The sequence below is a fragment of the Scleropages formosus genome, chromosome 19, assembly GCF_900964775.1.
Source record: "Scleropages formosus chromosome 19, fSclFor1.1, whole genome shotgun sequence".
Lineage (NCBI taxonomy): Eukaryota > Metazoa > Chordata > Actinopteri > Osteoglossiformes > Osteoglossidae > Scleropages > Scleropages formosus.
Genome location: NC_041824.1, coordinates 23,250,563 through 23,273,730, shown reverse-complemented (window position 1 = coordinate 23,273,730; position 23,168 = coordinate 23,250,563). Strand labels below are relative to the sequence as shown.

The window sequence follows — 23,168 nt, the reverse complement described above, 5'->3', positions numbered from 1 at the left end:
TCTCATTGTGGTTACGCTGCTATAATGGAAAGAAATCAAATGTTGCTACATTAATGTATCATCTGCTGCACAGAGGTTTTTTTTAACTTTAAAGGTGGAATATTTAAAATTTTCACAGCTCCATCTTCACTGAATCTCCAGCAATGACTGAAGTTCATTTGCAAATAATGCAATAATGGATTAAAGTTAGGTTTATCAATAATGAATTAACAAATACCAAGCAGAAATCTCTCTTATTACTGGAACATTATGAGTCAGTTAATTGTAGACATTTATGCCAATAGATAAAGGGTCTTCTAACAAAGATGTGAACTTTATTAGTAAAAGCACACAAAGACCACAAAATGAATGGGATATTGGCCTTTAGACCCAAATCAGGTTCTGAATTAGTTTGGTCTTGATTCAGATTTAGTTGGCATCATCAAAATGTTACATATTGGTAACTCAGATATGATTTTTCTTGAAGAAAATGATCATCTTGCTTCACTATCCAGAGGTATTTGACAAGGTTGTACTTTATCTTATCTTTGTCTGCAGATATGTTATCCTCCCGTCGTCCTTTTTGTTCAGTACAGGTCCTTCCTTGTGTACCTGTACTTCGTGCTTCCTCAATTTAGAAACAAAGGTTTTTGAATTTCAGGTACAATTTAACTTTCTAGTTATATAATGAACTGAGTTAAGTCATTAGTGACTCTCGTCTTAGACCTGGACCCAGTTTTAAAATCCAAACATTTTCCCTTGGTTGTAACACACCCATTGTCTGAAACCACTTGTCCTAAGTGGGGTTGTGGCGAGCCAGAACCCAACCCGACAACACAGGGCATAAGGCTGGAGGGGGAGGGGACACACCTAGGATGGGACACTAGTCCATCACAAGGAACCCCAAGCAGGACTCAAACCCCAGACCCACCGGAGAGTAGGCCCTGGCCAAACCCGCTGCGCCACCATGCCCCCCCTCAGTTGTAAGTTATATATATTTAGGCAATGATATCATTCCTGTCTTAAACAACTGGGACATCTTTTTGGAACCATTTCAAACATTTACGCTGATCTTGTTCTGATCTCATATTTTTTTAGCAACTCACATTTCAGCCATTGAAATAGACATTCTCCATGGAACAAGTTAGGGTTTGCGAAGTTTTCCTCATACCTGGAGGCACAATCATCTCTCCCATGTTGGAAAACACTTGTGTATTAAACTCTTAAATTCTTAAATTTTGACACACAAGTTCCATACAACACAGATGAGGCATTTTCACTCAGTATTATTTCATGACTTCTCTCTCTAACTGCTTTCCTTTCTCACACATACACTTGAGTGCTACATGCATACATATAAACATTTAGTTTGGAACAAAATGACTTTTTAGCATAACACAATAAAATCTTTTTTCTTAATGTCAGCAATGAAAATGTTTGGATTCTCAGCTTTCAGTTCACACTTTGCCCCCTGTATTAGGTATAAAGGATCTCAGTAGGGGCCTGGCTTCCCTTCCACACCTGTACAAAGAATCTTATAAATCATCAGTATAAACCATCTGGAGCCACATGCCCTCATACATTAATGATGAAAGATCCTGGGGTGAATTTTGAGGTGAGTTGAGATAGAAACTCTGATCATCCACTCGAAGTTCTTACAAAATATTTTTCACCTCTCAAGATTTTCAAAGTCAAGGTGCACTTTTACTGTCACTCCACCTCAAGGAGAATTAGACATACAGAAGAAGAACATTTTGTTTCTCTTGGACCTCCGCACCACATACAACATACAGTGCAATGTGTTACAAAGAGACAGTGGAAATTTTACCTGTGATGGACTTCTCCTGAACGTGGTTTATGCTCCCGCTGCGTCCTTGACTCTTTCATATACTGTACATGCTGTGCGGAGATGTGGTTACTTTCCTCACTATCTAGAATTTGTTACCCAAAAGTAAAGTCACACTGCAGACCTGGTTGTATTGTAGGACCACACTGCTACCTGGCACCTTCACCATAAAAAAGTATTTTTAATTTATGCTTACTTTTTTATTATTTTGCTCTCTATTTGTTTCAGGTACAGTACTATAAATGTGAATGGAAATAGGTTATGGGCATGATTACTATTCAGTGCACGGACATTTATCAATATTTTATGGTAATTTTAATTCAATCCTGACAAAAAACATCATAGGTCAACATCTCATAGTTGTTGTTGTTGTTCTTCTTCTTCTTCTTCTTCTTCTTCTTCTTCTTCTTCTTATTATTATTATTATTATTAACCAAAATATAAAGAACATCACTAATAACTGAATTAAAAAATATTTTTCTTAAGGGCATCTTTAATAATTGAATTAAAATGTTTTTTTTTTTAAAATAATAATAATAATAATAATAATAATAATAATAATACAAACTGGCCACTTTGAGGCTGTTTTGAAATGCCCTCTTGTGGCCTGACAGGCAGCAAAGCTGGCCGTTCCTTCAGAATTTAACGTACCGTACCGTCCCACAAAAATGAACGTAATTCTTTTCACAGAACATTTGTAACCATCTAAAACGACAAAGCATCTTCTACTGTAACAAATAGGCACAATAACTGTTGCAACTCGGGTGCTAAAATCACAATCGATTAAAATAAAATGTAAGTGTGAAGTGTCCATCTTTTTCTACGAGTTGGGTGCTGAAAAAGTCTTGGATATAGTTATTTACAAAAATGCTTTGTGAGTCATTTTAACATCTTTATTCAATTTGAGCTATTTAACTGCAATTTTAAGAATAAAAAACAAACATATCGTATCCGCAAACTCCTTTAAATGGCGAATCGTGAATCATGTTACCCGTTTACACACACAGCGCGCGCACAGTACACGTCTTCTCTCCCGTATTCATAAAACTCTGAGAGAAAAGTGTGTACATCTTAGGAGGAAAATAATACCTTAAAGGCATATACATATAAGGAATACGAATACATGGTACAATCTTTTTTTGTTGAATTCTTGGAACTTCCTAAGAGGTGAACAAAAGAAGGACGAGCCAGCCAGGAGTCGAACCTAGAATCTTCTGATCCGTAGTCAGACGCGTTATCCATTGCGCCACTGGCCCGCATGTTCTTTAGGCTCATCCAATTGAGATTCCCGGGGTTGAACCCGGGCTCGCGCACATATTAAGTTAAACAACAAAACTTAAAATTACTGTGTTAAATAACATTTGTATAAATAATTTAAATGTTTAAATTATTAAATGTTGAAATATAGATAAAGACTAAAAGAAGCGTTATCAATCCGCTCAATGCAGATCTCATGTTGACGCGCAGTGCAGGTTATTGCTTTGACCAATCCGGGGCTACTTTATTGCCGCTTCAGTATCGCTCAACGCCATTGGTGGAACTCATCGAAGGCGCTCTGTTTGTTCAAAATGGCTGAGGTTGTGGAGCTCCAGAAGCTGAAGGTAATACACCCTTTTAAAACAACAGAGTACTGGTGAATTTTGATATTTGTTACCAGTATATGTGAAATTACAGTCTGGTGTAATATAGTAGTTGCATTAAACAGGTACCGCCAAGATTTCCGCGTGTTGTTAATCATGAGGAAACGTCAACAGTCTCGAGGTAAAATTCGTTCGTACGACGACCCGCGGACCGCTTTTGAGTGGGAAGATCTAGACACGAACGAATTTTCCCCGCAGATTATTGGCGTTTTTTCATGAATAAAAAAGAAGCTAGAAGTCGGAGGCGCGGCTATTGTGTGACGGACGAATGAGTAAAAGTAGTTAAACCAAATACCTCAAGCGTAGCTACGTAGCTAATCATGTAATGCTAACAGTCGGAGACAATGAATGAATCAGGAACCTGTTCCACTTGATTTCGGACTTTTTGTTTCACAAATTGCAGACACGTAGCATATAATAACTATCGCTGCGGCTCTGCTCGCCTCTCCCTTTGTGTTTTGGCTCAATCAGGACATGTTCAATCATGTGAAGTTTTTCAAGACTAATTCTGTGGTGTGAACTGAACTTGTCCTTTGCTTTTCTCTCCCCCTACCACAAACACACACTCACTCTCTCCTCAGTTGGCGGAGTTGAAGCAGGAGTGTGCAGCGCGAGGTCTCGAGGTCAAGGGCAATAAAGGAGACCTCATTGCCAGGTTGCAGGCATATCTGGAGGAACATGGTATGTTGACACTTGCCCCCCTACTCCCTTTTTTTTTTTTTTTTTTTTTTTTTAATATGCAGCTTTGTATTTTGTACTGTCACAGGCTTCAGTAACCAGAACGAAGGGGACATGACTGACATAAGTGAATTCATGTTAAAACCTAGAACTGGAATTGAAGCTGTAAAACACATCCAGTGCAGAATGTTACCGGGAGGCGTCATAATTGTTAGAGACCTTATTGTTATAGGTGTGCCACTGTGTGTTGTTCTGAGAGGTAGTTTAGCCAGAATCGCACCATTGAAATATTCAGGTGTGAAAGGGCGTAAATGACACCGTAGAACAACCAATAATGAGAGGTGGAAAAATAAGCTTTACATGCTTAAGACTTCTCAAAAAATCAAATCCAACTCTTAACACGTAGCCGAAAAGGACTGTGGGGAACCTTTAAATGTGTGTGTATTATTTTTGGCTATTTTGTTAATTTGCAGTGTATTTGGATTTGGTGTGGTCATGCAGCTTTAACTTTTGATGTTTTGTATTTCAGTGGATCTTCAGAATTCAGGTTTGTATTTCTTGTAATCATATTTTCAGTAACTACATATCTCAGCGTATCACAGAAAATGCTTGGGGACACTAGTCAGTGTTAGACATATGTCATTTTGCCTGTCCGTATACATGGTGCAGCTGAGTGACCCAAATAGTGTTACTTTGGGTTGTCAAAGAGAGGTGAGAGGACTGTGAGGAAACCCATGCAAACATCGCACAAACAGAGCTGTGGCTCAACTCCGGAGCTCTGAAGTTATATCGGAGTTTTCCATCCAGTATGACTAGCCTTACGGCTGTCATTATGTGAGTAAAGGTTATATCGAAATGTGTTTGTAATATCTTGTTTGTCACAGAGTAAAATACTTGTTTCAGGTGATGAGGAGGTGAATGAGGAAGAGGTGTTGGGAGAGGAACCTGAGGTAACATTTTCATTAGCCTTAAACTAATGAACAAGGGTATTGTTGTATTTAGTGAATAGTACACTTTCAGTTGTCTCTTGAATTTGGCACTCTAGCATAATACATTTCCTTTGAATTTCGTCTTTACTCTCCAGCATGGTTTGAGTAAAGCATGAGTGCTAAACGGAAGTAGCGTTGTTCAGCTAAGCAAATAGGGCTGAGTTCTATATATTGTTTTTTGTTTCTACAAGCATATCAGGCAGTGATTTGAAACTGAACTTTTTCCCCATGTAGGAATTGACTAAAGTAGTAGAAGAGGCTATTGTTCAGAAGGAAGTGAAGAAACAAGCACCTCCACCTGCACCGTAAGTTCATTTAACTTTTTTAGTCTTTTAGTCTTCTTTTTAGTCTTAAAAGCTATGTTCCTCTCTAGATAGGCAGTATGTGGTTCTAGCTGATTTCTTCTGTTTCCGTCTTTGCCATATGCTGGGGAAGATATTTTGGTTTTTAATCATGGTTTGGTGGATGCTAGAATTGGTGCTCTCAGTATATGAAACTATGATGTTTAGTTTTTCATATGTGTTGGGGAATCGGTAGAAGCTAAGGGTGTAGAAATGGTTGCCAGTTTGAGTCCCAACTGAGCATGTACTTTTTAATTGCGCCAGTAAAAATACCCAGCTGTCTACATGAATCCAACACTACAAAGTCTCTTTGGGTCAAATAATCAAATAAGCCAAAAATATTATTATTGTTATACTTTTAGCCTGAAACCTTTCTTAGTCAAGTCATTGCAACCAAACAGTTTCTAAGCTGATATGAGCTGAATGAAAACTTACTAATGTACCTGTCAATCAGAACCTTGAACCCACCCCCCTCAAGCATTTGCCTGGATTCAAATTTGTGGGGGAAAAATAAGTTCAAGATTCACTTCTATTCACCAGTCCTCCCTCAAGAGCAGGTGAAGATTCATCGGTCATTCACTAATTCACAAAATGTTAGGTCAAGATGCACCTACTTTTAAAGTTGCCCTCTTCTCAGTGGCATCTTTGCATATTTTCTAAAAATTTGTAAATAAAGAAAGATTAAGTAATAGAAAAAAGTAATTGTTTGATCTTTATGATATTAATAATGTAAAATTATAAAACAAATACTAAAAGTTTAATTTTGATAATCAAAAAGAAATGGTTTACTTGTAGTAATTTAAAAAGACATACCTGAATTACTAAAATAGAATATTAATTTTATAATTTAAAATAAATTCAGTAAATATCTTAACAGAAAATAAAATTTATAAAAAATAACACTTATAAATAAATCAATTTAGTGTTTTATTTTAGTTTTTCGATTTCTTGCGTCTACTGGCAATTCCAGCTTTGTTGAACCTTCCAAAAATAAACAAAGAAACTGAATTTGAATTAGAAACAAACCAATCACACAGCATGTTGCACCCAGGCCTATCTGCCACGTACTTGGTCACATGTTGCGACTGTCTGTGACCTGCACAATGTTGAATCCACATAGATGCTGTATGGTTATGACAAGTTTTTTAATTGTGAAAATCGGCCTCATCCTCCTCGATCTGTCTGCAGCATTCGACACTGTAAATCACCGGATTCTACTCTCCTCTCTCAACCAGCTTGATCCTATCAAGTGGTCTGGTAGAGCTCTTGTTCTTCTCCTCTGCTTCTCTCAGCCGGTGTTCCGCAGGGCTCGGTATTGGGTCCTCTTCTTTTCTCCATCTACACCTCCTCCCTCGGTCTGGTCATAGCCTCCCATGGATTCAAATACCACTGCTATGCTGATGATAGCTTCTGAATAATTTCCCATTAAAGGCTGAATCTGCCTTACTTTTATAGTGAGTACAAAGAGTTACATTTACATTATTTATTCACTTAGCAGATGCTTTTATCCAAAGCTACTTCCAGTGAACTCTATGTAGTGTCATCAGCCCACATACCTTATTCACCAAGGTGACTTACACTGCTAGATACACTACTTACAATGGGTCACTCATCCATACAACAGTGAAACACACTTTCTCTGTGTCACTCACACACTGTCGTCTATAGTACCATTAGTTCACGATTCAACAGTAATTCGTTTCTTTGTAAACCTCCTTTGTCAAAGTGTCATCTTTCGAATTTGAAAAGGTCAAGATTCATTTCATTTGTACAATTCCTCAGTGAAGATTCGGTGTCTGTTGAAGCCGTGTCGGTGTTTGAGGGGGTTGGGTTCAAGGTTCGGAGTAACGGGTGCATAAATATAGAAGTATCATTTATTTTCCTTGACCGCTGAGATATTTGAGAAAGGTTGCTAAAAATAATGCCAATAGTAATATCTTCAAGAACATGTTATATTTTTAATCTTAATTTATTTAAAATGCTCCCCTTGCAATGCTGAAATAAAAAAAAAAAAAAAAAATTTCAGAAACCTGTTCTTTGCTCTGTTTGTCTGCTGTATACTTGTAATGCAAAATGGGACAGACAAAAGTACATTTCATAAGTTGTCACTGTTCTGGACTGTTTGTTAAAATAAGTGTAAGTTTTCAAAAGCTGTATTTTTTTTCTAACTTTTTTCCTTGTAAGAGTGCCTGAGAAGAAGGTTGTGAAAATCACCCCACCGATATCTCTTGATGAGGTATTTGTTCTTGTAGGGCTAGCTTTGCTGACACTGGCTACTCAGTTTATGAACACAATTAGGACCATAACTGTGTTTATAAATATGTTTCATTCGTAACTCCAAAGTTTTCTTTACCTGTAGCTCATCAATAAAAGCTTAATGATACAGATTTCTGTTTATCTACAGGTTGGGTTCTGTAAAAAATCTTGTATCTATACCTATAATAAATGCTTTAAAATATTTCACTATGATATTATCTTTGAGCTACACTTAAAACTAATGTAAAGGGGGTGAAATTAAAAATACATTGTCTCCACACCCTTATCTGTTTGTAATGTGAAGAGCCAGTATATATTGTATCATGGTAAATTACTAAAGGTACAATGTGCAGTAACATGTTAAACTGTGTGTTTTAAAATCTTGTCCAGAATACATCGCGTTTTTTGTATATGATTGATGGTGTCTAATTTCCCATTTTACATATATGAACACTGCCACTGCAAGACATGTCATGGATTAACTTTTGTACTTCTCCCCTCTGACTGTCAATGGCAGAGGCTGCAGAAGAGAGCCGAGCGTTTTAATGTGCCTCCCTCTACTGATGCTAAGAAGGCAATCCGTGCTGCCAGGTGAGGTCTTGGACGCAACATAAGCTTAAACGGCAATTCAGGTCATGACTGATGTGTGCAACCCATTGTATTATTAAGATTTATCAAGAGATGTGGTGGTTTGACCTGTGCTCCATGTTATGTTCTATTTTCAAGGTTTGGTATACCAGTTTCTCCACCCAACTCCACACAAGGTTAGTACATATCAAGTTTGAGTACCACTGCCAGTAGAAATCTTGATGGAAAATGCTTTTAAATTCTGAAAAGTTTCCACTGTTGTCTCTGCAAACATTCTCAATTTTGTCTTTCTTTCTTTCTATTTCTTTTGTTTTCTGAAATGTTCTTTTTTGTCTCCCCTCTTCAGGTTCTATGAACAACAAACCAGGTGTAAGTGGGTTTTTTTTTTATTATTATTATAAATAAACCCTCTACTGTTCTAAAGATTAGTTTTGTTTGACAAGTTTGGGCTTGAAAACTTTTTTCACCCCCAATTCAAGGTGAATGTTGACGTTCTGAAAAAAAGAGCGCAACGATTTGGAATGAACGTATCTTCGCTTTCCAAGAAGGTGAGGTGGTTTTGTCAAAAGAAGGTGCAGATATTTCCCTAATTGCTTCCCTAAAGTCTGTTTTAGACTAACTTTTCTAGTAATAATGCCAGGTTGAAGAAGACGAAAAGCTGAAAAAAAGGAAGGAACGGTTTGGAATTATCACCAGTGCTGCAGCTGCAATAGATGACACAGAGGTACCCCCCCGCTCCTAAACATCGATACACTGTTGGCCAGTATGAAAAACTGATACCATGGAAACTTCAAAAGTTTTTTATAATAAGGTATTTTTGGCTTCAGCAAAAAGATATACTACAAGAACAACTCTAATCTTAGTTTATGTAGTTGCACTAGAATCAGTGTTTTTCTATACAGTAAAAGGGAAAGCAGTGCCATTGTGTGGTATGACAGTTCAAAGTCCATTGAGAACGTAAAATGTAAAGCATTGTCTACTGTTTTTCAGGCAAAGAAGAGGAAGCGAGCGGAGCGTTTTGGAAATGTGTGAAATTGCAATATTTTTTTTTATTTACACCTTTGGTTTTGTATCTTAAACTTGTTACTGTGTTTCACAAATCAGTTCATGAAAATTAAAAAGTCATACTTTTACGTTGAAAATTAAACATGTAACAATTTGTAAATTAAAAGTGAATTCAGTTTTTAAGAATTTCAGTACCTTGATACTCTTGGCTTTCCTTGGACTGCAATAGTTTTAATAAAAATGCTTTGGTCATTTTCTGTACTGTATTCTTTTGTGAATGAACTTAAGCTTTCTTTTCTCCTTAATTCCTCCTGAACTGGATATCAACAGAAGCAGCAAAATGAGCTAAACAAGACATCTGAAGACTAAATGGACTTGGGGACAAATGTATTTGTGGTAGGAGGTGTAAACCACACACAGTTGAAAGGAGAAATACTTGTCTCAATAGGACAGAATAAGATTTTAGAAATTTGAGAAGGAAACCTTTTTAAGTAAAGGTAAGTGAATATTACACCTGTTGAAGGTAAATAAGAAAGCTATAGTTTAAAAATACTTAACTCATTACTGAAAATAAAATCTCACTTCCATAAACTACTAATCACTACTACTGTTGACCGATTTATCCCGAAAGTGTCTACCATTCAGCTTCTAGCCAGTTTCAACTGTTGTCTTTATCTACAAAATGAAAAGGTTAATAATACAAACATCCCTTGACATTCACAGGTTACGTTCTGTAAAAATCTTGAATGAAGCCATACATTTACATATTTAGCCGATGCTGTTTTCCCTAGTAGCTTACACAAGGGAGCTTCGGGTACAAGGTGGTAGCGACAAGCACTAAGTGCTTGGAAACCCTGATGACGTCCAACACGTGCTCCTTTCCTCCTGGGTCATTTGTACGGTCATCTCTGCTTGGGTGACTTGCCACCAGCTACAGCTCAGCCTCAGCGAGACTGTCATCCTTCTTTTAATTCTTTGTGTGTCATTGATGGTTGAGGTAGCAGCAGGTGTAGTGGTATAGCTGCTGCCTTTGAACTAAAAGGTCGCAGGTTCAGATCCCACCCCCAGCTGTAGTACCCCAGAGCAAGGTACTTACCCTAAATAACTCCAGCAGAATTACCCAGCTGCATAAATGGGCAAAAAATTGTAAGTATCTTAACAATGCAAGTTGCTTTGCAGAAAAGCATCACTTTCTTGGGTGGGTTATTGTACATGATGTGTACTGAAAATATTAAGTGGCCCACCTCCAGAATGCCTTGCTGCAGTGTGTGCCACATGAAGCAAACCTTGCTTCTTGGAGTTGTCTACATTTAGTAACTATGAATGAAGTTGATACTGTACAAAATCATGTGTATTACCAAATTATAGGATTATAAATCACAAATTGGAAAATCTGAAGAAACTGCTGAATTAAACATCCAATTATATTTCGGGACCAATTTTAAGCAGAACGTAGATGTTCTCAAGTCCTGCAACATAAAACTCGAGTAAATGCATTCCTTCCACAAAATCTTTTGATGTAGAAATCCATAGGAATGTCTATAAGAACAAGAACGCACGTTTAATACAACGCACTCACGTTCTAAGCCAATGATTGACGTGGGCGGAAGTTGCGTCACTCCAACGAGCTCGCGAACTCCTTACGCAGCTTCCTATGACGCACTAGATTTTTAAAATATTATTGTCCTTCTCAGTGATGGCGGCTTCGTTTCCTTCTGCTTCTGCAGCCAACAACAAATGGTATTTTACCCGGGAAGAGATAGAAAATAGCCCGTCTCGGCGTGCGGGACTTGATCCCGACAAGGAACTGTCCTATAGACAACAGGCCGCCAATCTACTGCAGGACATGGGACAACGGCTCAATGTGTATCTTTTTTTTGTAAAAAAGATAACTTACGTCTCGAGACGGTTTGACGGCATTGTCCATGGCTGCCTGCAAGTACGCATGCCGCGTGAAACAGAGAAGCCTGCGGCGAGCGCCTAACATGCAGTAGTAGTCTAGGAGTTCCAAAATATCACGATCGATCATGTTCGCTGTGTATGTAGCCAGGAAATGTGCGGTCGGTTTGGCGCCTCGCGCCGCGCGATGCTAACGCGGCCCCGCGGTTTCCAAGCGCGGCTCGCTCCGGTTGCTAGGGCTCGGGGTTTATGGGATGTGTAGGCCTCGCTCGCGGCCTACAAGTTTCCTGGAGAACAAAAGCCGGAGTCCGAGCGACTCGATCGTGAAACGTAGAAGGTCAAATACAACGCTAATTATACATTAATGTCCAAAATGAGCTATTTTGACAGATTACGCTGTCGAAAATAAATAAGTGCCTCATTGAAAGGGGGAAAAGGATCATTTTTGCTGGCTGGCTTTTGCAACAGGAGCAAGGCGACTGCTGTCATGTGCTCATGCTAGCTAAGCTAGTTTAGCATAAACAACCGGCGAACGCTCCTAGCTCCCCGAGCCCACAATGATCTGTATCGAACCTTTCACTTTTTACTCATTAAATATTACTCTTTGCTGTGTAAGTTCGCCTGGGCAGAAAAGATACCGAGAAGCTAAACGTGAGCCGCTGTTGCCTGATATAACTTTTCAGTCTTGTATCTGAGGTGATGACACTGTGAGAACGTAGTCGAATCATGTTGAACTGAAAAGAAATATAGTTATAGTTTTATTTAAAACTGGATTTTGAAGTAAACACAAATGCAAGTTCTGACATTATCTGTTACGAGCCGTGATGTGCCGCGTGTTACTTGAGGCGAGATATTAGACCAGTTTGACGCGTTTTTCACTTCTGTCACGATGAAACCCGTCCGACTGACTGCACTTGAGGCGTTTTTTTTGTTGTTGTTTTGTGTGTTTGTTTCGTGACAACACCTCCTGGCCTTACAGTTTTAAGTAAAAAAAAAAAAAGGGATTTAATTCCCAAAGAGCGTAATAGGGGAACGCTTCAGTCGCGTGAGGGCTGCGTGGTCACCTTGTTTACAGTCTGTGTGCCGCGCTTCCCCGTGGGGGGTCTATGGGGGGGTCCTCACCCGCACATGAATCGCAGGGATCACAGGAGTCCAAACTGAGAAACTCGCACACCGGCTCCGTTCCAGAATATAAGCGTACAGCACAGCTCTCTTTATACACTCGGGTCATGTATGAAGTTTATATGAGATGAAATGTGCCTTTTAAGTTTTACTGTACACAACTTGGTGTTTCCCAAAACATATTAATTTCAGTGCCTGTCCTCAAGTCCTAAAGCACTATACAGTAAAACACCTCTGGAGCGCCTTAACAGCAGATCAGTCCTCTTGTGTTGCTGTTTTCTGTCTCTGATGATGCCTTCAGCGCCAGATCAGTGGTACCCCTGTACTACAGTGAAAGACAACTGTAAGATTAGTGCATTACGTGCTCTTCATAGCAGTAGAAATCAGTGTTTGTTGGCACTTTGTGTTTGTGGAAAGTCTTGTATTTCCCCCACGTTTTGTGTATGATGCACCTCTAATTATCCCGAAAATATGTTCTGTCATCTACGTTGTGTAGCGCTCATGTTAAATCAGTGAAATTGGTTTACATAATAATTTAAGTTTCAAGTTTGTCATAGGTAGAAGTACCGTGTACAAGTATCATGAGATTCTTTTTGAATGCTTCTCCACAGACTATGGACAAGGACAAAAGACAATGGAAATACTGCACAAAACAATGACAGTGAGTAATGCAATAGCAATAACAATAAATAATGGTAATTATAATACCAGCAGACAACCGGAGAACTCAGAACCTGGGAATGAGAATGCTTAAAGTGAAAGTGTAATCTACCAATGTTCTTGGAGGGAACAGTCCAACTCTAGTTACTAAGGGTGGCACATTGGTGAGTGTTGTATACTCTTACAGCGGTGGGGTAAAAGCTGTTCCTGTACCTAGCAGTGCGGGTTCAAATAGACCTGAGCTGCTTTGCAGGTGGCAGAAAAGAGTGCCCATGCAGGGTGACTATGATCTTTCATGATGCGCATCGTTTTTCTGAGGCAGCATGTGGTGTAGGCGTCCTGGACTGCTGGTAGCTGTGTGCCGATGATTTCCTGAGCTGTTTTGACCACCTTCTGTAGGGCTTTCTTGTCCTGTATGGAGCAGCTGCCACCCCAGGATATAACACATCCTTTGAGGATGGAGTTCACAGCACACCTGTAGAAAGCGGTGAGGACTGTAGTGGGCATCCTGGCTTTCTTCGGACGCCTGAGGAAGCGGAGGCGTTGATGGGCCTTTTTGATGGTTGATGGCAGTGAGGGTGACCCCTAGGGATCTGAAAAAAAAGTCTCCGCAATTGTCCGTTGACTTTTGTTTAAAAATTTCTTTTTTAAGGATTTTTAAGATTCCTGCGCCAGTGGGAATTGCTACCTATGATTTTGGACATTGTAAAATGATCATGTAACCTAAACAAGTGTATTTCCACTCGTTGGGGTGGAAGCACTGGACTGTTGTACTGAATTAATCTTGATTAATTTTCCGTAAAGTGCCAGTACTGATATCCGGACAGAGATCTGTTGATTCTTTTCACAAAAGTCTAGATCTTATGTGTAAGAGATTAAGCAAGGTTGGTTGTGACCTACTGTCACACGATGATGGTGAACTAAATGCTAATGAGGATTTAACTGAAAGGCCTTTTTTTTTTTTTTTCTTTTTTGTTTTTTACACTGACTGGCCTCCCTTGTTGTAGTTTTATTCCTTAATCTCAGTTGTGTAGGTCCCAGCTGACCATCAACACTGCCATTGTGTATATGCATCGCTTCTATATGATCCAGTCCTTTACTCGTTTCCACAGAAATGTAAGTAGTTTTTCATAAGTACAAATCTGTAACAGCATACTTGTCTTTATTCTGTTGTTTGAGATGTAAGCAGAACCTACATGTCACGTTTTCCATTTTTGTGTGTATTTACATTTACAGTTACATTTATTCATTTAGCAGATGCTTTTGTCCAAAACGACGTACATCTCAGCAAAAGTACAATTTATGCATTACATTGAGAGAAGGAGACATAGCTGCAGACATAAAAGTCTCAAGCAAACCTAGTTTGTTCCCTACTACTTGCTGCACCGAGGTTCATCGTTCAAGTAGGTGCATAAGACACAGGATAGACAAATCCCGATCCCATTCAAGTATTTCATACAAACTTTTTGCTATTTTTGAATATGTAAACAAATGTGTGGACTTCCAGTAAAAGTGTCACCCTTTAAGTGTATATGTTGATCTTTAAGAGTAAACATTACATTTGTTTTTAATGTTATTGCTGGAAATTATTGGTTGGGCTGCTGTTAAAAGGAGACAGTTGCGATGTTTCTAATATTGTGATTTAGACAATAAACATTCACGATCATACCTATGCCTTTGTACGTTTTAATTTCCTCTCTTCATTTTCTCAGGTGATAGCCCCAGCCACCCTATTCCTGGCAGCGAAGGTTGAGGAGCAGCCCCGCAAGTTAGAGCATGTGATCAAAGTGGCCCATGCTTGCCTTAACCCTCAGGATCCCTCACCAGACACCAGGAGTGATGTAAGTGCTGTGGGTCAGTGACCAGGCAGTCCATATGTCATGTGCTTAGTTTGTTCTGAAGAATTATCACAGCTTCAGATGTACATGTCATAATCAGTCACAGCCTGTTGTGAAAGCTCTGCAAAATCATTTTAAATACTTGCATGAGTGGAAGTGGATGTTATTTTCTTATGCTTAATATTTTTGTGGTTATTAGTTATGAAATTGTCATTGGTTGCTGCCAAACATTAACTCTACCAGAGAAAAAATGAAAAGCAAATTTTTGTGAGATGGGGAATTATTTGGCTGTTAAATTTGTGGAACACCCAATGCAAATAGAGACTCCCGAATCAATAAATAAATGTAAGACAGTCACAGTATTACTACTCGTAATAATGAGTTTATACTGTATTGCAGTTTTTTTTTTAGAATTAAATAATGCAACAGATAGGGGATTCAGAGTTTTGTAAAGTTAATAAAATGTTAGTCAGTTTGTCAATCTGGGATCGTGAATAAGATAATTTAATGTATATTAAAGTAATATTGCATTTAAATGTCCTTTAAATGGTACAGATAATTTTTTATACTGTAAATGTTATTGCTAAATGTTTCTGTGCTGCTGTTTCAGAATTTGGATCTATAATGATCTTTACCTGTGCTAAGCACCTAAATAAGGGGTGACCAGTTATGCTGTTTGATAGCAGTTTGTTATTTTAGGGTATATCCATGGTAAAATGGGGGAAGATAAGTAACAGACAGTAGTGTGTAAGTTGAGAGCAGTTGCACTGAGGAACTAAACTGCCTTCTACTCAATGTCAGGCTTACCTGCAACAAGCTCAGGACCTGGTCATTCTGGAGAGCATCATCCTCCAGACTCTCGGTAAGCTGAGACAGAGGAGTAGAAAAATGTGCTTGTAGGTGTTCAGTCTTATCATTTTTAAGCTGTGAAAAAAGTAAGGAGACGGAGTGGTAAATGATTGTAGCCTAGGCATCTCTATTCTGAGAAGTGTGTGATTAATGGCTGCTGTTTGTTCCATGTTACTGAGCATGTACTCGTGGTCCCAGCACAGCTTCCGTATACTTGTAAATAAAGTTTACAATATGTATATAACGTATACTTTAGAGGCATCCTTTCCCATGGTGCACATCCTGTCTGTCATAGATTTTCTAAGAATAACACTGCTACATAGAACGGGGGGGTGAGTTGGACTGGGTCCTGCTCTCCGGTGGGTCTGGGGTTCGAGTCCCGCTTAGGGTGCCTTGCGATGGACTAGCGTCCCGTCTTGGGTGTGTCCCCTCCCCCTCCAGCCTTATGCCCTGTGTTGCCAGGTTGGGCTTCAGCTCCCTGCGACCCCGTATGGGACAAGCAGTTCAGACTGTACGTGTGTGTGTACGTGTGTGTGTGTACGTGTGTACACACACAGAACAGTGTTGACTTTTGCATGGCAAGCTAATTTGCCGTTCCTCAGAAATTCTCCTATGCACTTTGTTGTGGTACCTTATGATCATCTTTCATTATTTGCAGTGGTTATCAAAGAACAGAACTGCTCAAAATGGCATGTAATCGAATGAAAAGCTGGTATAGGTAGTTGTAAACTTGGGGCCTATGCAACTCGCAACAACCCGGAGTCCCGATGCTTGGCCATAGCGTCGAAGGGCGACTGCTTCATCTGCTGTACGATAACTTTGGGTGGCTATGCTGCCACAAAGCACCCTGGTTTTTATTGACTCAGTGTGCCTATCAACGATTTTTAAAAAAATTTTTTTGTTTAAAAGGGTTGTTTTATTTACAGAATATTTTGTTTCAATTCGAGTTACGTTACTTTTTTTTTTTACGATGGCTTGCAAGCAAAAACGTGAGCATTGTGATGGTGCAGAAATGAAAGGTTAAACAATAGTGCAGTATGAATGTACAGTGCTGCACTGTATTTATATTTTTTTACTATTTTAACAAAAATAATGTGTGAAATTAGTGGAGAAAAGTGTCATGTCCACTGCCACTCTGTTGAACAATGTGTTATTCATGCAGGTTAATTGCTTATACATACTTAATGGTTTATATAATAGAGTATAAGGGGCTTAAGATGAAGTCACCTTATGATGTCATCAGAAGGGAACCCTGTCGTAAGTCAAGGACTACCTGTAGTTACCTTTTTATTTGCATTTAATTTTTTCACTTTGTCATCACAAAGTTTAAAGCAGGAAATTTAAACTATTTCTATTGAGACATTAAATAGATAGTTTTATACAATACAGGTCAGAACTGGATGAATGTCTGTTAAATAGGCTGTAAGGGTTGCCTCCAGAAAAATTGTAGGTTATTGTCGGAATTATGACCGCTGTCTTTGTTCCTCTACCGCTCTCTTTTTCCAGCGTTTGAAATTACCATAGACCATCCGCACACCCATGTTGTCAAGTGCACACAGCTTGTAAGAGGTAAGCTTTGGCAGTCTGCGTTCAAAAACTTGTCCTGGTCCGTGTATGTGTGTTTTGAAGTTGTTCAACTGCAGAATTATTTATATTACAAGTTGTTCTGTTTAACACATTTGACGTTTTGTCAGTTGTCCGTGTGTTCACCTTGGTAACTGTGTTTTTTTTTTTTTTTTTTTGGTGTTCTAGCGAGTAAGGACTTGGCTCAGACATCGTATTTCATGGCTACCAACAGGTGTGTTGACACTCCAAAGCAAGACAGTCCAACTGGCTGATCAGTTTTGGACAGGGCGTGTATTGACTGAATAGTCAGATGTAACGATGTCCTCTGTCTGGCCACTGACATGAGTCTCTGTATCTCTGGCCTGGTGGCTTCCATGGCCGTCAATTGGGACCTGCACCCTTGAACAGCCTGCACTTGACCACCTTCTGCCTGCAGTACAGCCCCCCCATCGTGGCCTGTGTGTGCATCCACCTGGCCTGCAAGTGGTCCAACTGGGAGATCCCAGTCTCCACTGATGGCAAGCACTGGTGGGAGTATGTGGACCCGACTGTAACCCTTGAACTCTTGGACGGTACGTAGACTTTCGCTTCAGGTGTTTCAGTTGCTGTTTAACCGAAACTTGGAAGAAAGCAGAGAAAATCTGCTCTGTCACTTGATGTGTTGGTATTTCTGGACCTTGACCCTGGGAATAGTCCCATTAGGCTGGATACTATTCCAATGAGTTATGCAGTTAAAAAATACAGGGGTGGTTAAAGCATCAAGTATAATAGAGGATTGTGACGGAAGAATCGGTTATAGACGCATAGGGAGTACAGCAGGAAAAACCAATTACACTTTTAGTTTACCTGAATAGTAAAGGTGTCTTAAGACTATTTAAGTGTATGAGATAAATTTGTATTTTAATCTGATTGGCAATTTCTCTTCACAAAATCTAATAGCTCATTGTTTTGGACATTGAGGTATAATGAGGATTTGCAATTCTTACTGCAGAGCTCACTCATGAATTCCTGCAAATCTTAGAAAAGACACCGAGTCGTTTGAAGCGGATCCGTAACTGGAAAGTAAGTTTGGAAATGCAACAGATTGGTTTCATTACTGTGGCCTTTAGTTGCACGCTACATTCAACAAAAGAAAAGAAACTTTAAATGATTTTTTTTTTTTTTTTGTTCCAGGCTGCAGGGCAGACTGCTAAGAAGGCTAAAGTGCAGGAGGAAGGAGACCAAACTGAAGCAATGATGAGCATGATATCCATGGCATCCTCAGAGAGTACACTGGCTGGCCTGATGAGTCTTTCTGCCCCCTCAGCTACCTCATCATCTTCTCTTGCTGCCCCGTCACTGGAGGAGAAGGAACGCGGTGCCGTGACTGGGTCCCAGAACTGGCAGTCCAGTGGCAAGGCACACGGTGGTTCCGAGATGGGGGCAGTGCCACAGACCCTACATGTTCCTGCCAAGGTGTCTCTGAGTGAGTATCGCACCAAGAATGCCGATGTGCTAGCGGCACAGAAGCGCAAGTTGGAGAACATGGAGGCCAGCCTGAAGAGGGACTATGCCTCTGCTGCACAAGCCCTCATTGGTCAGCAGAGAAAGGAAAAGTACCAGCAGCAGTCTAGCTCACACAATCCAGCTGCTACCACCTCTGAAATCAACAGTCCCTCTCACATCATTCTCAAAATTCCCCTGGAAAAGGAGCGCCAAGACCGCAACTCTTTGAAGATGCGCCTCCCGCTAGCGGGAGGGGGTGGACATGGCACGGGACATGGTACTGGGCATAGCACTGGACATGGCGGTGGACATGGCACTGGACATAGTGGCGGACATGGTGGTGGGCATGGTACTGGACATGGTGGTCCTGGACATGGTAGCAGTGGACTTGTGCATGGTGGAGGAGCTGGACATGGTGGAGGAGGAGTTGGGGCCAGTGGTGGAGGAGGTGCTGGGAACAGGACGATTGACGACTTTAAAGTCCGGATCCGAGTTCCAGACAGGCGCTCAGGCCAGGCAGAAGAAGGAAAAAGCAGAGAGAAGCACAGAGAGCGTTCTAATCACCATCACCACCATCATCACCATCACCACTCGTCCGCCAGTGGTGGCTCTTCTTCCTCCTCCTCCTCCTCCTCACATAAACACTCAGGCAGCGGCAGTGGCTTGGTTGGGACCAGCAAAAAATCAGGGGACTCTTCTCGGACCAGCTTGTCGTCTTCCTCCTCTTCGCGAAAAAGGCCTCACTCCTTGGAGCCGTCCCTTGCCTCACACCCCTCCAAGCCCAGCAAGTCCTCGAGGACTTCCTACCAGCTACCCCTTTTGCCAGCTCCCGGTGGCCACTCTCTGGGGCTCGGCTCCGATGGGCTGCACTCCGTGGCTCTACCCCACCACCAGGGGGCTTATTCTCACTCCAAGGCAGACAAGGCTGACACTAATGGGCACAGCACAGGTGGAGGCAGCCAGTCCAACGAGTACCAGGACACGTTTGATATGCTGAACTCTCTGCTGAGCGCCCAGGGTGTCCAGCCGTCGCAGCCCGTGTTTGACTACCGGTCGCAGTATGGTGAATACAGATACCCCAGTGGGCAGCGAGGCAGTAGCTCCCGTCCCCCTCCCCTCCCTGCAGAGCCCCCCCCGCCACTGCCTCCTCTCCCGAAGTGATGGGACCGAGTGGCTGTGACTCAGAAGGCTCTGGTGCCGTTTTTCTTTAACTCGTGTTTTGTGGTTCTCAACTTGACAGCATAGAAATGTACAACTTACACCCTTAGTTCATTCAAAGTCTCCAGTTTCCTTACTGTTTTTATGCTTTTGTCTGTGCTTTCTTTCCCGTACTGGTTTTCTTTCCCATCAGCTGGGCAATAACGACTAAAATGCAAGGAAGAAAAGAGAGAAGGAATAAAATCAGTTATGAATTAGATGATGTAAATATTATTTAGATGTCATTCTGGTTGAGTTGTATTGCATTATTTGTATTGAAATCTTAGTAGATTGGTAGGGAACCAGTGTTTGTTTCTACTGTTGAATTGAAATAAGAAAAACTGATATTTGTATAAATTCAATGGAAGTATTGAGTGCATGGGGAAATTTTAAAGTCCTGTTTGCTCGCTGAAAGATTTATTTGTATAACTCTGCTAATGTTGTTTTAATAGTCATGAAATGGTTTCAGAATATTTTTCAAAAAAGTATTTTTATTTCTTTAAATACGTAGCAATTATTGCTTTTAGGGTTATGGAAACCTTAATTTTTCCCTTACTTTTTCCACACCTTTTCCACAACGTATAGACTATAGTCAAAGTTTAAATGAGATCCTGGTGCTCGGCATATTCCTGATAGTCATATATAAACAATATTTAATGGATTTTACCAGTTTTTATTTTGTAAATATTTAAGATAAAAGCAAGGTCAATGCTTTATATCATGTACATGTGAAAACAGAAAAGTGAATATAAAATGTATTTTTACATTTTGTATTAAAAATCATTGTAAATTAAGAAAACTTTTAGTTTTTAGATTTTCAATGTGATGCAGTCATTGTTTTAAATGGTTGTAAAAACTTATAACAGCAGAAATTATAATGGACAGATGTTACATATCCAAATGTTCACATGCAACCGTACCAGTATCATCTTACAGGGTTTGTAGTTTTTTTTTTTTTTAAAGTTTTAATGGAACTGATGATAACTTTCATTTCACTACTGTTATTTGTGTGTCCTATGGATGTCAGCTGTACACAGGATGGGTTAGCTGGATGATTTGTCTTCTTGCTGAGACTGTGACATCTGAATTATTATGGAAAATATGTAAACTTTCTAGTTTCTAAATGGTTCTTATCACTGCACCGTGAGTGATCAAAGGGCTCTGCGAGTGGTGTAAGGGCAGTGTGGAATGATGTGGAACATATTCCAGGGCATCGGAGCCCTGCAGAAATGGGTTCATCTCATCCTTTGTACTGTACCCACTGTCATCCCTACCCAGTACTCTGAAAATCCATCTTCGTGCAGTTCCAGTGCCCTGAAATACCTGAGTGAGAGTGAATATCATACCACTGAGAATCGCTGGTACTGTGAAATCTTGCTGTTATTGTTTCTGTGATGAAATACTCAACTTCTTAAAGCTGAATTACCCATGTTAATTTACAGACCAAGAATAATCAATTATTTACATAATTCATGTAACCATGATTATATTTATGATCTGTTTTGATATATGGGATTGTTCTGGGTTGCCCCAAGTTTACATAAATGCTCTATAAATATATCTTTTTGCTGCATTTACCATAAATATTAGTTCAATTTATCATACTGTTTTAATGCCAAAGTATGTTTTTTTAGTGTAAAAATTTTAAATTATTTAATGAAATCCTGAAAAATCCTTTTTTGAGATGACAGATTTACAGTCAAATATTGTAATACCACTATAACATTATTTGGTTGCTGGAAATTGCTTATTTCAGTACAGTTAATTTCTCAGAGAAGTAATGAGAAGATTTATGCTATTGCTGAATTTTGGGTTTTTGTTTCCAGGTTGTGTCTTGTGATAAAACTAAAGGAACTATTTCCCAATTATACTGTTAAATGTAGCCCATTTTAATGTAGGTGTAATTCTCCCCATTGTATTCAGTATCAAAAGTTGTGTGCAGTGATTTCATATTCAGTAAGCTTGGAAGGGCATTGAAATTTTACTTTATATTCAGAATAACGGTAACGACTCACTGCCTCCAGTGTCCTGTAGGTAAGTATGAGTGTCTCTGGAAGGTATGTAATGGAGTCAGAATTACGACCCTCCTAGCATCAGGTGTCAAATGCACAAAACAGAACTGTACTCCATGGTTTGGAGAACGCGTACTGAGATTATAGCCTGATGCTGAGCAGATGGTATTCCAAATACTCTACATGCATAGCAGTTGCTTTTTAAAATAGTATTTTGTCCTTTTTTCCAATAAGAAAGAGGCAGTTTCCCCATTTAAAAAAATTGTAATCTAACACAAAAGGATTATGAAGATTGAAGGCAAAATATCTTGCCTATTGCCGTCTTGTCTGGGAATTGTCTGTAATCACAAGCAGAAGTGTCATGTCCGTTGTTTTTGTGCATACTTGTTCACACAAGAGTGTGTTAAGGGCCATGTGTACACATCATACTGAATTATAGGGTGGGGATTCTGTTTTCACTGGATCTGATGGTAGATTGTGTTCATATTTCTCTCCATAATTGTGTGCAGTTTTGTTTCTTACATAAGGAGAGGAGTATCTTTGAACTGTACATACATTTTTGTATGTTTTAGTTGTACCAGATGAACTCAGGTTTAGAATTTGTTTGGGGGGGGTGATTTTGTGTAAATTTGAGAAAGTCTAAGACCTACATTTATTAGTGCATTTTTCTTTTGTGTTTTTGTGGACACACTTTTTTAATTGTGGATGATTGACTCCCAAGAAATAAATGTTTTAAGAGGAAAAAAGCTCATTTTATTTAATGTAAGTGGGGGTGTACAAACTGAGTTGTGAAAATAATGGAAATGTACTGTTGTCTCATTCACACTTACATTCTGAGGGCAAAAGTTTAAATGTTCTGTTTATGGGTAAACAAGGTGGAATCCACCTGAGGACAAAGAAAATCATGCATATCTTTAGTGTGTAGAATGACTTCATTAACAAACCAAAGTACAGGTGGTCCCTGATTTACGATGGGGTTACGTTCCCCGAAACCCATCATAAGTGGAAAATGCATTTAATACACCTAATATACACTTCTGCATGACAGAATGGGAGATGCGGATTGCTGTTGCTGCTCAGCATCGCGAGAGAGTATCATTCTGCGTATCGCTCGCCCGGGGAAAAAAAATCAACGTATGGATTCTACTGAATGTCTATTACCAGCTCAGCATCGTAAAGTCAAAAAAAATGGCAAGTCAAACCATTGTAAATTGGGGC

General features: G+C 39.7%; 2 protein-coding genes and 1 non-coding gene across 5 annotated transcripts; 2 read left to right on the top strand and 1 right to left on the bottom strand.

The window, feature by feature from the left end:
* Nucleotides 1-3,008: 3,008 nt before the first annotated feature.
* On the bottom strand, nucleotides 3,009-3,081 carry trnar-acg (transfer RNA arginine (anticodon ACG)). Its single transcript has one exon. It is a non-coding gene; the product is annotated as a tRNA-Arg (tRNA).
* A 265-nt stretch (nucleotides 3,082-3,346) lies between these two features.
* sarnp (SAP domain containing ribonucleoprotein) lies at nucleotides 3,347-9,549 on the top strand. Of its 2 annotated transcripts, XM_018748978.1 has the most exons (12): nucleotides 3,358-3,426; nucleotides 4,047-4,146; nucleotides 4,673-4,690; nucleotides 5,047-5,093; nucleotides 5,367-5,437; nucleotides 7,658-7,709; nucleotides 8,247-8,320; nucleotides 8,456-8,493; nucleotides 8,664-8,686; nucleotides 8,797-8,865; nucleotides 8,958-9,041; nucleotides 9,308-9,549. In XM_018748978.1, exons 1-12 carry the CDS (start codon nucleotides 3,394-3,396, stop codon nucleotides 9,347-9,349), a joined length of 651 nt encoding a protein of 216 aa, XP_018604494.1. In that variant the 5' UTR covers nucleotides 3,358-3,393; the 3' UTR covers nucleotides 9,350-9,549. The 2 variants fall into 2 exon arrangements, with proteins under 2 accessions (XP_018604495.1, XP_018604494.1); XM_018748979.1 differs by lacking the exon at nucleotides 4,673-4,690 and having other exon boundaries at nucleotides 3,347-3,426.
* A 1,409-nt stretch (nucleotides 9,550-10,958) lies between these two features.
* Nucleotides 10,959-20,691, top strand: ccnt1 (cyclin T1). Of its 2 annotated transcripts, none has more exons than XM_018748930.2 (9): nucleotides 10,959-11,188; nucleotides 14,038-14,119; nucleotides 14,716-14,844; nucleotides 15,643-15,703; nucleotides 17,197-17,259; nucleotides 17,443-17,488; nucleotides 17,665-17,828; nucleotides 18,248-18,318; nucleotides 18,430-20,691. In XM_018748930.2, exons 1-9 carry the CDS (start codon nucleotides 11,019-11,021, stop codon nucleotides 19,900-19,902), a joined length of 2,259 nt encoding a protein of 752 aa, XP_018604446.1. In that variant the 5' UTR covers nucleotides 10,959-11,018; the 3' UTR covers nucleotides 19,903-20,691. The 2 variants fall into 2 exon arrangements, with proteins under 2 accessions (XP_018604446.1, XP_018604447.1); XM_018748931.2 differs by lacking the exon at nucleotides 10,959-11,188 and adding an exon at nucleotides 12,973-13,004 and having other exon boundaries at nucleotides 14,011-14,119.
* The last annotated feature ends 2,477 nt before the right edge of the window (nucleotides 20,692-23,168 follow it).

Excerpts from the sequence above, each read along its gene's own strand:
- sarnp (XM_018748978.1), top strand. The coding sequence starts at position 3,394 with ATGGCTGAGGTTGTGGAGCTCCAGAAGCTGAAG. Across the intron at positions 8,687-8,796 it reads CTATGAACAACAAACCAGGT|GTGAATGTTGACGTTCTGAA; the intron begins GTAAGTGGGTTT and ends CCCCAATTCAAG. Across the intron at positions 9,042-9,307 it reads CTGCAATAGATGACACAGAG|GCAAAGAAGAGGAAGCGAGC; the intron begins GTACCCCCCCGC and ends ACTGTTTTTCAG.
- ccnt1 (XM_018748930.2), top strand. The coding sequence starts at position 11,019 with ATGGCGGCTTCGTTTCCTTCTGCTTCTGCAGCCAACAACAAATGGTAT. Across the intron at positions 17,489-17,664 it reads TATTTCATGGCTACCAACAG|CCTGCACTTGACCACCTTCT; the intron begins GTGTGTTGACAC and ends ACCCTTGAACAG. Across the intron at positions 18,319-18,429 it reads AGCGGATCCGTAACTGGAAA|GCTGCAGGGCAGACTGCTAA; the intron begins GTAAGTTTGGAA and ends TTTTTGTTCCAG.